The following is a 12,130-nucleotide window of genomic DNA, read 5'->3' as shown; positions in this document are numbered from 1 at the left end:
AGGACTATGATATGAGCATCCTCTACCATCCAGGTAAAGCTAATGTTGTTGCTGATGCTCTTAGTAGGTTGTCTATGGGTAGTACTACCCATGTGGAGGAAGGAAGGAGGGAATTGGCGAATGAGGTACATAGATTAGCCCGATTGGGAGTTTGAATTGAAGAGAACAATGAAGGTGGAGTGAACGTTCGAGATGGGGCTACGTACTCACTTGTAGTAGAGGTAAAGGAGAAATAAGATCAGGCTCCTGTCCTCCTTCAATTGAAGGAAGTTGTTCACAAACAGGGGGTGATGGTTTTCACCAAAGGGGGAGATGGTGTGTTGAGATACCAAGACAGATTATGTGTACCAGATATCGATGGTGTTCGAGGAAGGATTATGGCTGAAGCGCATAGTTCCAGATACTTTATCCATCCCGGCTCTACGAAAATGTATCATGACTTGAAAGAAGTCTATTGGTGGAGTAGGATGAAGAGAGATATTGTGGAATTCATTTCCAAGTGTCTGAATTGCCAATAGGTGAAAGTCGAGCATCAGAAGCCATGTGGTTTAGCCTAAAACATAGAAATTCCAGAGTGGAAATGGGAGATGATCAACATGTACTTTATCACTAGGCTGTCGAGGTCCTGAAAGCAACATGATTCGATATGGGTAATTGTGGATAGGATAACAAAATCAGCTCACTTCTTAGCGGTTAGGACTACTGACACCGTAGAAGATTATGCAAAGCTGTACATTCAAGAAATCGTTAGACTGCATAGGGTTTCCTTGTCCATCATCTCAGACAGAGGAGCTCAATTCACTTCCCAATTCTGGAGATCCTTTCAGAAGGGATTGGGTTCGAAGGTGAACTTGAGTACGGCCTTCCATCCCCAAACAGATGGCCAGGCCGAGCGCACCATCCAGACATTGGAAGATATGTTGAGGGCATGTGTGCTTGACTTCAAGGGAAATTGGGATGACCACTTGCCACTCATAGAATTTACATATAACAATAGCTATCATGTAAGCATTCAAATGGCTCCTTATGAAGCTTTGTATGGGAGGAGGTGTAGATCACCCATTGGGTGGTTTGAAGTTGGTGAAGCCGAGTTGATTGGGCCTGACCTTGTTCACCAAGCCATGGAGAAAGTGAGAATTATTCAAGATAGGCTAAAGACAGCCCAAAGCCGCTAAAAATCTTACACTGACGTGAGGAAGAGAGACTTATAATTTGAGATGGGTGACGGGGTGTACTTGAAAGTGTCACACATGAAGGGAGTCATGAGGTTTGGGAGAAAAGGGAAACTTAGTCCCCGATATATCAGTCCTTACCAGATTTTGAGATGGATTGGGAGTGTTGCCTATGAGTTGGAGTTACCCTCAGAGATAGCCTCTATTCATCCGGTATTCCACGTTTCGATATTGAAAAAGTGCTTGGGTGATCCCTCGCTGCTGGTCCCCATTGATAGCATTGGAATTAAGGATAGTTTGTCTTATGAAGAGGTTCTGGTCCAAATTATTGATCGCCAAATCCGCAAATTGAGGAACAAAGAGGTCGCCTCAGTCAAGGTCCTATAGAGAAACCAATTTGTTGAGGAAGCCACATGGGAAGCAGAGGAATCTATGAAATCTAAATATCCACATCTATTCATGCCTATCGATGAGAATGTTGAAGGTAATGTCCATTTCCTTGACTTGAATTCGTTTGTGTATTTTGAGTTTGATTGGTAATTATTTGAGAATTGGATTGATTGAATGGCTGAAATTTTGATTGTGATTTGTACCCCGAGTCCATTTCTGGTTACTCGTCATTCGAGGAGGAATGATCCCAAGGGGGAGATAATATAACACCCTTCAAAATTTTTCCCTAAGATTTGAACCCTTCTTATATTCGGGTAGGGTCGAACTCAAGTATTATGGAGCAATTGCATGAGTCCAGATGAGTCTTTGAGAAATTGAGAAGTGTTAGAGGTGATGTGGGGTCACAAAGGACCCCTAGGACCAAATCAAATCCAAAAGATTCGTCGTGGCTAAGTTTGAGGAGGAGTCCTCATAAGGGGTTGACTTCTAGCAACCCTATATTTTAAATGACGATAATCTAGGTGGCCCACGACCCATCAAATTAAAGTTCGTCGAGTCTTCTTTCCAATGCAACCAAGAATGTAATTTTTGGATTTTGGAGTCAAAAGATATGACGATCCTAAGATAAGCTAGCACAGCAGAGATTTTCAAGCCTGGGTTGTAATTGTTGGAAAATTGGGCTTGGCGCTACAGTGGCGCGATGCGCCACTATCGCGCTAGAATCATGCCTCAGTAGTTTGGGCTCTGGCGCGGCGCGCCACTAAAAGGTGTGCAGGGTTTCTCAAGCCAATTTACAGAACCCAGAAAACATTGGCCTTAGCACTGTAAGGGCGCGACGCGTCACTATCGTGCCAAGAATGTGCCTCAGTAGTTTGGTCCTTAGCGCGGCGCACCACTACGAAGTGTGCAGGTTTTAGGCGTAATCGGCCTGGCGCTGCAATGGCGCGACGTGCCACTATCGCGCCAGGAGCGTTTTAGCCTATTTTTCAGAACTTTTGAGAAGGGGTAATTTGGGAATTGTCCCAAATTATATATGTATCATCCTTGACCAATTTGGTAATACATTTTCAACCCCATCTCTCTCTCTAAAAGCCTTAGGAGCTTCTCTCTCTCTCTCTCTCTCTTCTTCTTCTTCTCCATTTCCGACAAAAAGAGTTCAAGAGCTTCAAGATTTGAGTTCTCCATTGAAGACCCAACATCAAAGTTTCCTTCAAGTCTTCACTAAGGTACGTAAGGCTATCCAAAACATGGGTTGAGTTCACCCATATGCCCTATTTTTGCTTGAGGTTAGAGGTCCATGAAAATGGAGTTTTATGGTATGCTTTGTATTTGAATGAGTTTTGGTATTCTATTAATTTGATTCCATTTATGTTGATGTTGTTGAGCTAAGAGTTCCTAAAACCTTTATGCTAGTATGAGTTGATGTAGAGGACTTGTTAATATGTCTTATTGATCTCTTTAATCATGTGATTTTGTTGCATAAACCATTTTCTTAAATGTATTGTTCTTCTTGAGTTGTTGGGCTAAAAGCCATAGAGTTGTTATGGGTCTTGAGGAGATGTCATAAATGCTTATCTAAATGAGGCTTGATTGAGTCGAGTTGGGGATGGAATTGACGAGTGGACAAGGTTCTAAATGAGACTTGCCATTATGACTTAATTGAGTTGAAATGAGAACAGAGATGATGAGGTGGCATTGTTCCACATGAAACTAGCTGTAAGGGCTTGTTTGAGATGATTGGAGGGAGTTTTATGAGCATGGAGTCATGGGAGGAGTATCGAGCACCGAGGCGGGTGAGAGTACAGTCCATACTCAAACCCCCGAAACTATGTCGCCAATATAGGTAGGGATGGAACCGTTAAAGTCGAATGCTTCCCGTGGAATCGAACCGTTAAAGTCGGATGTTTCCTATTTTTATTGTCCTGAAATAATAGGACTTGACTAATCGATGGTATCCATGATTAGGGAGGCGTTCATGCCCTGGCAAGGTATGGACGGACGTGGCAACGGCGTCTGATTATTGTACTATCACTGGCTTATAGGTGATGGTTGTCGGATAAGAGAAACTCCTATTTAGGTCTTAATAGTGCTCCAAGTTAGTTGAGTGGTTTATGAGTTGGTCCTGTCTAAGCTATTTCTGGTTAGACTTAGGACACTTGAGTGAGTTGTTATGTATTAATGAGCTGAGATCCTGAGTTGATATTGATGTCTTCTTGATGTTGTTTCATCCGGCCATTTTACATACTCGTACATTCCATGTACTGACGCCATTTGACCTGCATCATTTCATGATGCAGATATAGGTACTAGAGATCATCAACTGGTGCTCCGTTAAAGATCTACACACACTTCCAGTCAGTTGGTGAGCCCTCCTAGTTCCCGGAGGATCTTGAGTTTCCTATATAGCTCTATGTTGTTTTCTTCATTTTGATTATTGGTATCTATGGGCTTGTCATTGGCACCTTCTAGACTTTAATAGAGACTTCATAGACTAGAGTGTGGGGAGGTTGAACTGTTATTTTGAGGAATCCTATTTCACCTATTTTGTTGAGTTGAACATGTTGGGCCTTCGGCCCCATATTGCATATGACATGTCAAAAAAAAAACTTGAGTATTTCTTTGAGTATATGTGACTGAATGGTAGAGTGGTTGAATCAGGTGCTTCTCTTGAAGGTCAAAAATGGCTTTCGAGTGCCGGTCACGTGTAGGGTACCCTCTCGGAGCGTGACACTTAACAACTGCCTCAAGGTCTGTCTTTGCTCTACCAATAGTTGTAGCTCTAGTTCTTGGTATTTGTTAAAATAACACAAGACAATCAGTACTAGCAATAATACTATATACAATATGAAAGAATGCATAAAAAAAGTTTTCTAAAAATCTTCATATCCTCTAAAAAATAACTACAGACGTTTCTATATCGATCCTCGAGATTCTACTTATATTTGACTTATACACGTGAGACCTATGAACCTAGAGCTCTAATACCATTTTATTATGACTCGAGTCCTTGTATGATGGTACTTATCATTTCCCACCAGACAAGTCAGCCTAAATCCAAAAATAAATACAGAAAATAATACGGAAGCAATTTAAATAGAAAGATAAGTATATAAAGCTAAAGTCTTATTCAACTACAATACTCCAAAGGACCGATTTTCTCATGTACAAGTCTCTAATACAACATAAATACAAGTCTCAATGCTTTTTTTCTCAAATAGAATAAAGCATAATAAAAAGGGATAAGAAAGATTGCCAGCGTCGATAACGTGTAATGACCTTGAGGGTTATTTTCAAAAATATTTGCAAAATTACCATTTTATTCCTTTTGTTAGTGCCCCCGAGTGTTATTTTATCAATTTGTGTAGTTGAATGTGTTAAAATTTTAATGATTTGTGAATTGGGTAAGTTTTTGAGTTTTAAGGAGTTAAGTTACTAAAAAAGTAGTTTTTGGTACCAATCGATGCTACGAGTCTCAGAATGGGATATCTTCAGTTCTATCATCTCTAAAATATGGGAATTAGTCTAGGCGATGGAATCATATTTTGAGTTGATACGTGAATTTGAGGTCTTAAGGTTGAAAGGGCAGTTTTAAATGAGTTATTTTGACCTTGGTTAACATTTTGAGATACGAGCGTCGAACGAGAATTCTATCAGTCCTTTTGTATCCGACATGTTGAGTTTTATCTATTTAATATTGACTTAGAGACCTGGGACCTTAATCGTCATTTTAAATTTTTAGGCAAAAAGTTGAGTGTCATTTTGATGCATGAACTAGTTTCTGGTGCATGTTATTTTGTTCATCGCGATCGCAAAGTGTTCATCACAATCGCGATGGGCTCAAAAATTATTCTACGCGATCATGACCCTTTCACACAATCATGATGATTCTTTTCCTAGTGCTTCATGACCGCAAGAGTAAGTGACTCGCGATCGCAAAAAGCATTTCATGCATGAACAGTGTTAAGTCATAAAAACAGTCCCATTTATGAAAAACTACTATTGTCATCGATTTAAAGCTTGGATAAAGTGATTTGGGTAGATTTCTTGAGGAATATCATGTGGGTAAGTCCCTTTTTCAATTCTATATCATTTATCTACGAATTCCTTTTCCTAAATCATTGAAAAGTCTAGTTTTTAAAAGAGAATTGTTGGGGGATTTTTCTTGAATTCCACTTCAGTTTTCATTTATTTCTACCTTATTTCTTGGCCTATTTTTATATTTTTTTCACCCACAAACTCCCCTATATGAGTAGAACGTGTTTTTGAAAGAAATTTTGAGATTGACCCTTTTCAAAATTAATCAATTTTTGGACTATTTTACCCCCCGTTTTGAAATCTATCAATATGGATGTCATTAGACTCCTTATGCTGCGTATGTTTCATTATTGATGGTTGGTTGTCATTATGGGTATTGAATTCGAGAGTTGATCATCCGATGGAGGTGTTCAAGTGCGGTTTCAGCTATTGAGGTAGGTTTGACTATCCTTTTTGGGGCTAAGTTGGGTGATTAGTAAAATTCTATATTGTAGACTTTGGGATGGGGTCGTAGTGTATATTAGGACTATTAATTTTCTTTGAGATTCCCATTTGGGGGCTTAATTATATTATGATTCCCATGTGGAGGTTTATATGTGTTGTGTAGCCCGTGTGGGGCCTTGTATTCCTATGTCAATAATCCAGTTAGACTGAACTGCGAACTCTCTCTCTCTACAACCCTAAATCTCTCTACTGTTCATCCAACACACCTTCACAACAGGTCTGCCGGAATGGCCTTACCGCCGCCGGTGGAGCTTCCCAGACCACCAGAACAAGCCTCATCCTCTAATCCAGCTAATACCACTTTGAATCTGCAAAAAGATACTGAAAATGCAATTTCAAGTGAGGTTGGATTGATTCAAAATGCACAACATTTTCCCAATCAAATTGGGAGCAATCATCAGGCGATTTATGCGAGAACTGCATCTGAGTCGCCTGAAATGCGCCTCCAAAATCGAACAACTTCAGGCGAGATTCAAGACATGGCAGCCACTGAAAGGAGCCGCTCACAGTCGCCGCCGTCGTGCCTTCATATTCGAAGCGGCTCCGGAGAGATTCGAACCATCGAACTTACTGGGGGTTACTCACAAGGTCATGGCGCAGCTGTAGGAACAATCTTCACCGGAGAAATCATCGCCGGTGAAGAAAGTGGTGTCGGCGCAGCTGCTTAGGCGACCCATTTTAAACAAAAGTTATACCAGAATGTTCCTCAGCTTGATGCGCCTCTCCTAAGCTCAGAGCGCCACTTCGAATCACCTCCATTGGATTCGAATATCCCTTGGGCCTCTGAGAACAATAGGAGCCACGAAGTTGCAGGTTCAGCAGCACAAACTCAAGAAATTCAAGGTACGGAGAAGTAATGTAACAGTAAGTCATCAACGGAAATTCAAGATAAGTCCTCTCAACCCACTAATTTCTCTCAATATGAACAATTTCATTATGTTAACAATAATGTTGATGGTCAACTACCTGTGAATACACTCGAACAAATGACTTATGGTTCTACTGCTAGGAATAATATTATAGCTATGACCAATGACAAAAGAAATGATCAGAATGATAGAACTCAAACTCCCTTAGTTGTCAATCAAAGTGGTCATGAAAAGAATCACTCGCAAGAGATTCAAAACAAGGAAACTGTTAAGGATCCTAACAATAGGAAACATGTTGATCAGGCCATCATCGAAACTAGTGTCGAAACTATTGAAAAACCCACCGGAATTGCTATTCCGGTGAACGCCCAAAATAATTCGCAATCCCAAAACGACCCACATACCATTACGAATGACAAAAATCAAAAATCCCAATTTTTAGGCACCCCGAACTCAAATTCTAAAATTCCAACTTGCACAAATAGGGCCGAAAACAGTCTTCTCGTGCCCGAATCTGTTTTGGTTGATTGTATCACCACCCCAAGCAATCCTAGCACTTCCACTAATCCCAAACGTACCAACCATCCTCCCGTTTCAGAATTCCCTCCCATTTCATCCAATTTCCAAAAATTCAACTCGAAAAACTCTAAAAATCCGGTAGTGTCCTTAACCCCCACCGCGCTACCTCCTAAGACTAAGCCCCCTACCAACCAACCCACCACCACAAACCACCCTCCACCCCCTATAGCAAAGCAATCCATGGCTACAAGACTAAGAGCCAAACAAGCTGAGCCTACAACCAGAATTGACCTAACACCCCCAAAAAGGGTGACAAAACAAGGTTGTCCGGCTATCATGTTTAAGAGAGAAGATTACATGATTAAGATGGCTGAATCATGTAAGTATACTCTCGTAGGCAAATTTTACAGCCCAATGCCAAAGATGGAGGTAATACGAAAAAAGTTCATTACTCAAACTGAACTTAGGGGCAAGGTCAAGATCACCCATTTTAATTCTAGACATATATATATTGATCTTGACAATGAACATGATAGAGCTACTGTTTTAGACAGTAAGAGAATGTACATAGACGGTGTATTCATGAGATTTCAAGTTTGGACCCCTACTTTCGATCCAAAGTATGAAACCCCCATTCTCCCTGTTTGGGTCATACTCCCGGAACTCCCTTGGCATTGTTTCCATAAAGAATTTGTTACGCTCCTGCTTGCGGACGTGGGACAAGTGTTGTACTTGGACATGACCTTCATGCAAAAGACAAGGGGGAGTGTAGCAAAAGCAAAAGTCCAAATGGACATCACCAAGCCTAGAATCCAAAGTGTATGGATTGGATTCGACGAAAATGATGATCCAAATGGAGAAGGAAGATGGCAGGACATTGAATATGAAGATGTGCCCCTTTACTGTACTTACTGCAAACACCAAGGTCATACTCCTTTTGCCTGCCCCATCAGCAGAAGAGATACAGAACGAAACAAGGCCAAAGGCAAGGAAGAAGAGCCAAAGAAAGATGCGGCGCCAAAAAACACAGGTATGATCTCTACTCCTATTGTCTTAACTAATGCTGTAAGTTTCAGGCAACAGGTACCACTAGCAGAAACCACCACCTCAACTCAAGAAGGAAGCCGCAAGGCTAAGGAGCAATCAACCAATCAAAACAGGAATGAAGTTTCAAACGACCAATGGGAAACCCAAAAGCGAAGAAAATTCAAAGGTAAGACTCAAGCTGTGCAAAACACCCAAAAGATACAAAGTAACACTCAATAGGTCTATAAACCCACTCAAGCCAAGACTACAGGTATTGACTCAGTACTCCCAGACCTCAGTCCCCATCTTAATTGTGATATTGTTAGTAAAATGCAAATAGGACAAAGCGGTCGACAACCAGGTATTGACTCAATGCTCCCAATCCCCCATGGCTCCCCGAACAATATTTTAACTGTATTGTCTGATTCTGTAGCTGATGGAGGTGAGGATGGTATTCAGGAGAAGCCAACTAACCTGCAGGATGGGGTGTCCAGAGGGGGGGTTTTGTCTCATGTTTTGCGTGAGAATTTTTTGATTGACCCTAGGAATGACTTTAGAGCCCCTGCTACCACTACAAATATGTTTCAGCATCCTTCTTCCCAGCAAAGTGACAAAATGGACCTTATTAATGCTCAAAGAATGGCTTCCAAACTGACCCATACTGTGAGTGCAGATGTGGGAGCAAATCAGCCCCCAAAACAACTTCAACAGGTTGTTCAGATGCATGATTTCAGACCTGCTGGTACTGCTATTGAATTTGGTCAAATTGCAGCTTCAGGTTTGGGAGGTTATTCAGCCCATATGCAGTCTCAAAAACTGCAGGTTTTGGGGCAGGCCTCAACTGCAGATTTGGAGGAAAATTTGCAGGTTTTGGGTGCTAGTTCAGCCCCCAGTTTGAAAAAAAAAATGTGCAAGCTATGGCTCCTACACTTGCATCATTTCAGCACCAAAGGCAAAGTTTTGGTCACATTGAGAGGGCTGAAAATGACCAAGCTACTGGCTGCAGTTTCAGTACAATCTTAAGTGACCAAGTGTCTAGTCCTTGCTCCCACCAAGTGCAAGATTCAAACTCCAAACAACAAGACACTTACAACATTAATGATATGAAATTCTCAGCTACCCCTAGCAACTCTAATCAGCCTGCTACCTCTAAAACTCTAAGGAGAAAGAGAGCTAGAAAGAAGAAACTAGAAAAGCAACAAGAAGTTGCAGCCTCCACCCCTACAACCACTATTCATACAAGTGAAAAAGATAACAATGATGAGGTGGTTTCAAGCTCTTGCTCACAGTATGTTCTCCTAGATCAGACGACTCCAATAAGAAGTCCAGATTTTGGTTGTGAAGATCCCCTTAATCTTACCCCTTTGAATATTCAGCCAGCTCCTTTTATGCAACCTGAAAATGCCACCAACATCCTACGCACTAACAATGAGGATCAAACTTCAACTCCTGCTAGTGATGATGAATATAGTGTTATTCATTCGGAGGATGAATATGACCAAGACTTTCAAGGTGAGGTTGAATTTGAGGATGAAGGAGAGACTACTGAACAGTCCATTAAAATAGCTGCTCCATCCAAGACCACTACTAAGGTCATGAATGACGAGATGAACCAACTAGCTAGTGAGCAAGGCTTATCACCTAGAGGCATTTATCATAATTCAAAATTTACAACTATTCGTGCTTCTATTAGCAGACCAAACACTAGGCTCCACAACCTTAGATCCCATCAATGATTAACACAATTGTATGGAATGCAAGAGGTATCAATACCAAAGGAGTCATAGATAGACTAAACTCTCTCAAACATATCCATCAAACGTCCATAATTTCCATCCTAGAACCTTTTTCTAACAATGCTCATCTGCAAAGCTTTAGAATCAACCTTGGTATGGATGGGTCCGCTTGTAATCCTAATGGCAAGATTTGGATCTTCTGGACTCAAGATGTCGATTGTAAAGTTATTGATGTTGACGACCAACAGATCACTTGCGAGGTGAAACACGTAGAGCATCAAAATGCATTTCTTATGACATTTGTTTATGGAAAATGCAAAGATACTCTTAGAAGGCCACTCTAGGATAGGCTCCTTCACTACGCTCCCACTAACCTTCCTTGGTGCACAGTTGGAGACTTCAATGTCATTACCTCCACTAATGAGAAACTTGGTGGAATCCCTTATAACATGCGAAAAAGCTTCGAGTTTATCAGCGCTATTGAAGCTTGCGGCCTTACAGATTTAGGGTATCATGGCTCAGACTACACTTGGTGTAATCAACGAGATATGCATAAAAGAATTTGGAAGCGACTCGATAGAGCTATGGTGTCCGATAATTGGTTAGCCGTTATGCCTCACACTTCAATTACCCATCTTCCCTCTACTGGTTCTGACCATAACCCTTTACTAATAGAGATGAATGCTAGGCAGGATTCCGCGATTAAATATTTTAAATTCTTGAATTGTTGGGTGGATAACCCTACTTTTCTCGAAACTGTAGAGTCCTGCTGGAGCAGACCCATGACAGGGAATCCAATGTTGTCCTTCCACCATAAAATGAAAAGACTTTCCTCCACCCTTAGCAAATGGTCGCGAGTGGAATTCGGCGACATTTTTGCCAGGGTTAAGGAATATGAAGAATTGGTGAAAAGTGCCGAAGAAAATCTGATAGTGTCCAATAATGAAGAGAACAGGATGCAATTGCATGCTCTCAACGCCGAATACATCAGATTTATTAAAATTGAAGAGAACATTCTCAAACAAAAAAGTCAGCTACATTGGTTCAAGGATGGAGATGCTAACACCAAGTATTTCCATGCTCTAATCCGTGGTAGGAGAAGGAGACTGCTCATTCACAAGGTTACCAACGAAGAGGGGGAGTGGATTCAAGGCGACGAACACATTGCTAGAGCAGCATGCGATCATTTTCAGAAAATATTTACAGGCGATGAGTCTCCGATTCCGGAGAACATCTTGAATTACGTTCCTAGAATGATCACAGATGTTCAGAATGAAAACCTTCAAGCCACGCCTACCATAGAAGAGTTGAAACAGGTAGTCTTCTCCATGAATCCTAATTCTGCAGCTGGTCCGGATGGTATGAATGGAAAATTCTTCCAAGCTTGTTGGGAGATTATTTCGGAAGACCTACTAGCAGTGGTTACTTCTTTCTTTGGGGGGTATGCTATGCCTAAGTTCTTTTCTCATGCCTGTTTGATCCTGCTCCCAAAGGTACATCACCCCAACACACTCTCTGACTATAGACCCATTAGTCTCAGTAACTTCACCAATAAGATCATATCAAAACTCATTTGCCTCAGGCTTGCTCCGATTCTCCCCGGTCTTATTTCTCCCAATCAGTCCGGGTTTGTAAAAGGAAGAAGCATCTCCGAAAATATCATGCTAGCACAAGAGATTATCCACGATATCCGAAAGCCTGTTATTGGCGACAACGTGGTTATCAAGTTAGACATGGCCAAAGCATATGATAGAGTCTCCTGGTCCTATACTTGTCTGGTACTGAGAAGGATGGGCTTTGGTGAGACCTTTATTGATATGATTTGGCGAATCATGTCTAACAACTGGTACTCTGTTATCGTTAATGGGTCTAGACATGG

General features: G+C 41.3%; 1 protein-coding gene across 1 annotated transcript; it reads left to right on the top strand.

Moving 5' to 3' along the window:
• Positions 1 to 7,087: 7,087 nt before the first annotated feature.
• On the top strand, positions 7,088 to 10,251 carry LOC129883626 (uncharacterized). Its single transcript, XM_055958250.1, has 4 exons — positions 7,088 to 7,918; positions 8,573 to 8,702; positions 8,949 to 9,382; positions 9,460 to 10,251. Exons 1-4 carry the CDS (start codon positions 7,088 to 7,090, stop codon positions 10,249 to 10,251), a joined length of 2,187 nt encoding a protein of 728 aa, XP_055814225.1.
• Positions 10,252 to 12,130: the final 1,879 nt, after the last annotated feature.

Source organism: Solanum dulcamara, chromosome 3 (assembly GCF_947179165.1).
Source record: "Solanum dulcamara chromosome 3, daSolDulc1.2, whole genome shotgun sequence".
In the NCBI taxonomy this organism is placed as follows: domain Eukaryota; kingdom Viridiplantae; phylum Streptophyta; class Magnoliopsida; order Solanales; family Solanaceae; genus Solanum; species Solanum dulcamara.
This window is presented reverse-complemented; position numbering and strand designations above follow the sequence as displayed.

Bases quoted from the DNA above. Each gene is read 5' to 3' on its own strand.
- LOC129883626 (XM_055958250.1), top strand. From the start codon at position 7,088: ATGACTTATGGTTCTACTGCTAGGAATAATATTATAGCTATGACCAAT. The intron at 7,919-8,572 runs GTAATACGAAAA...TTCAGGCAACAG, and splicing joins GCCCAATGCCAAAGATGGAG to GTACCACTAGCAGAAACCAC. The intron at 9,383-9,459 runs GTTTTGGGTGCT...GCATCATTTCAG, and splicing joins ATTTGGAGGAAAATTTGCAG to CACCAAAGGCAAAGTTTTGG.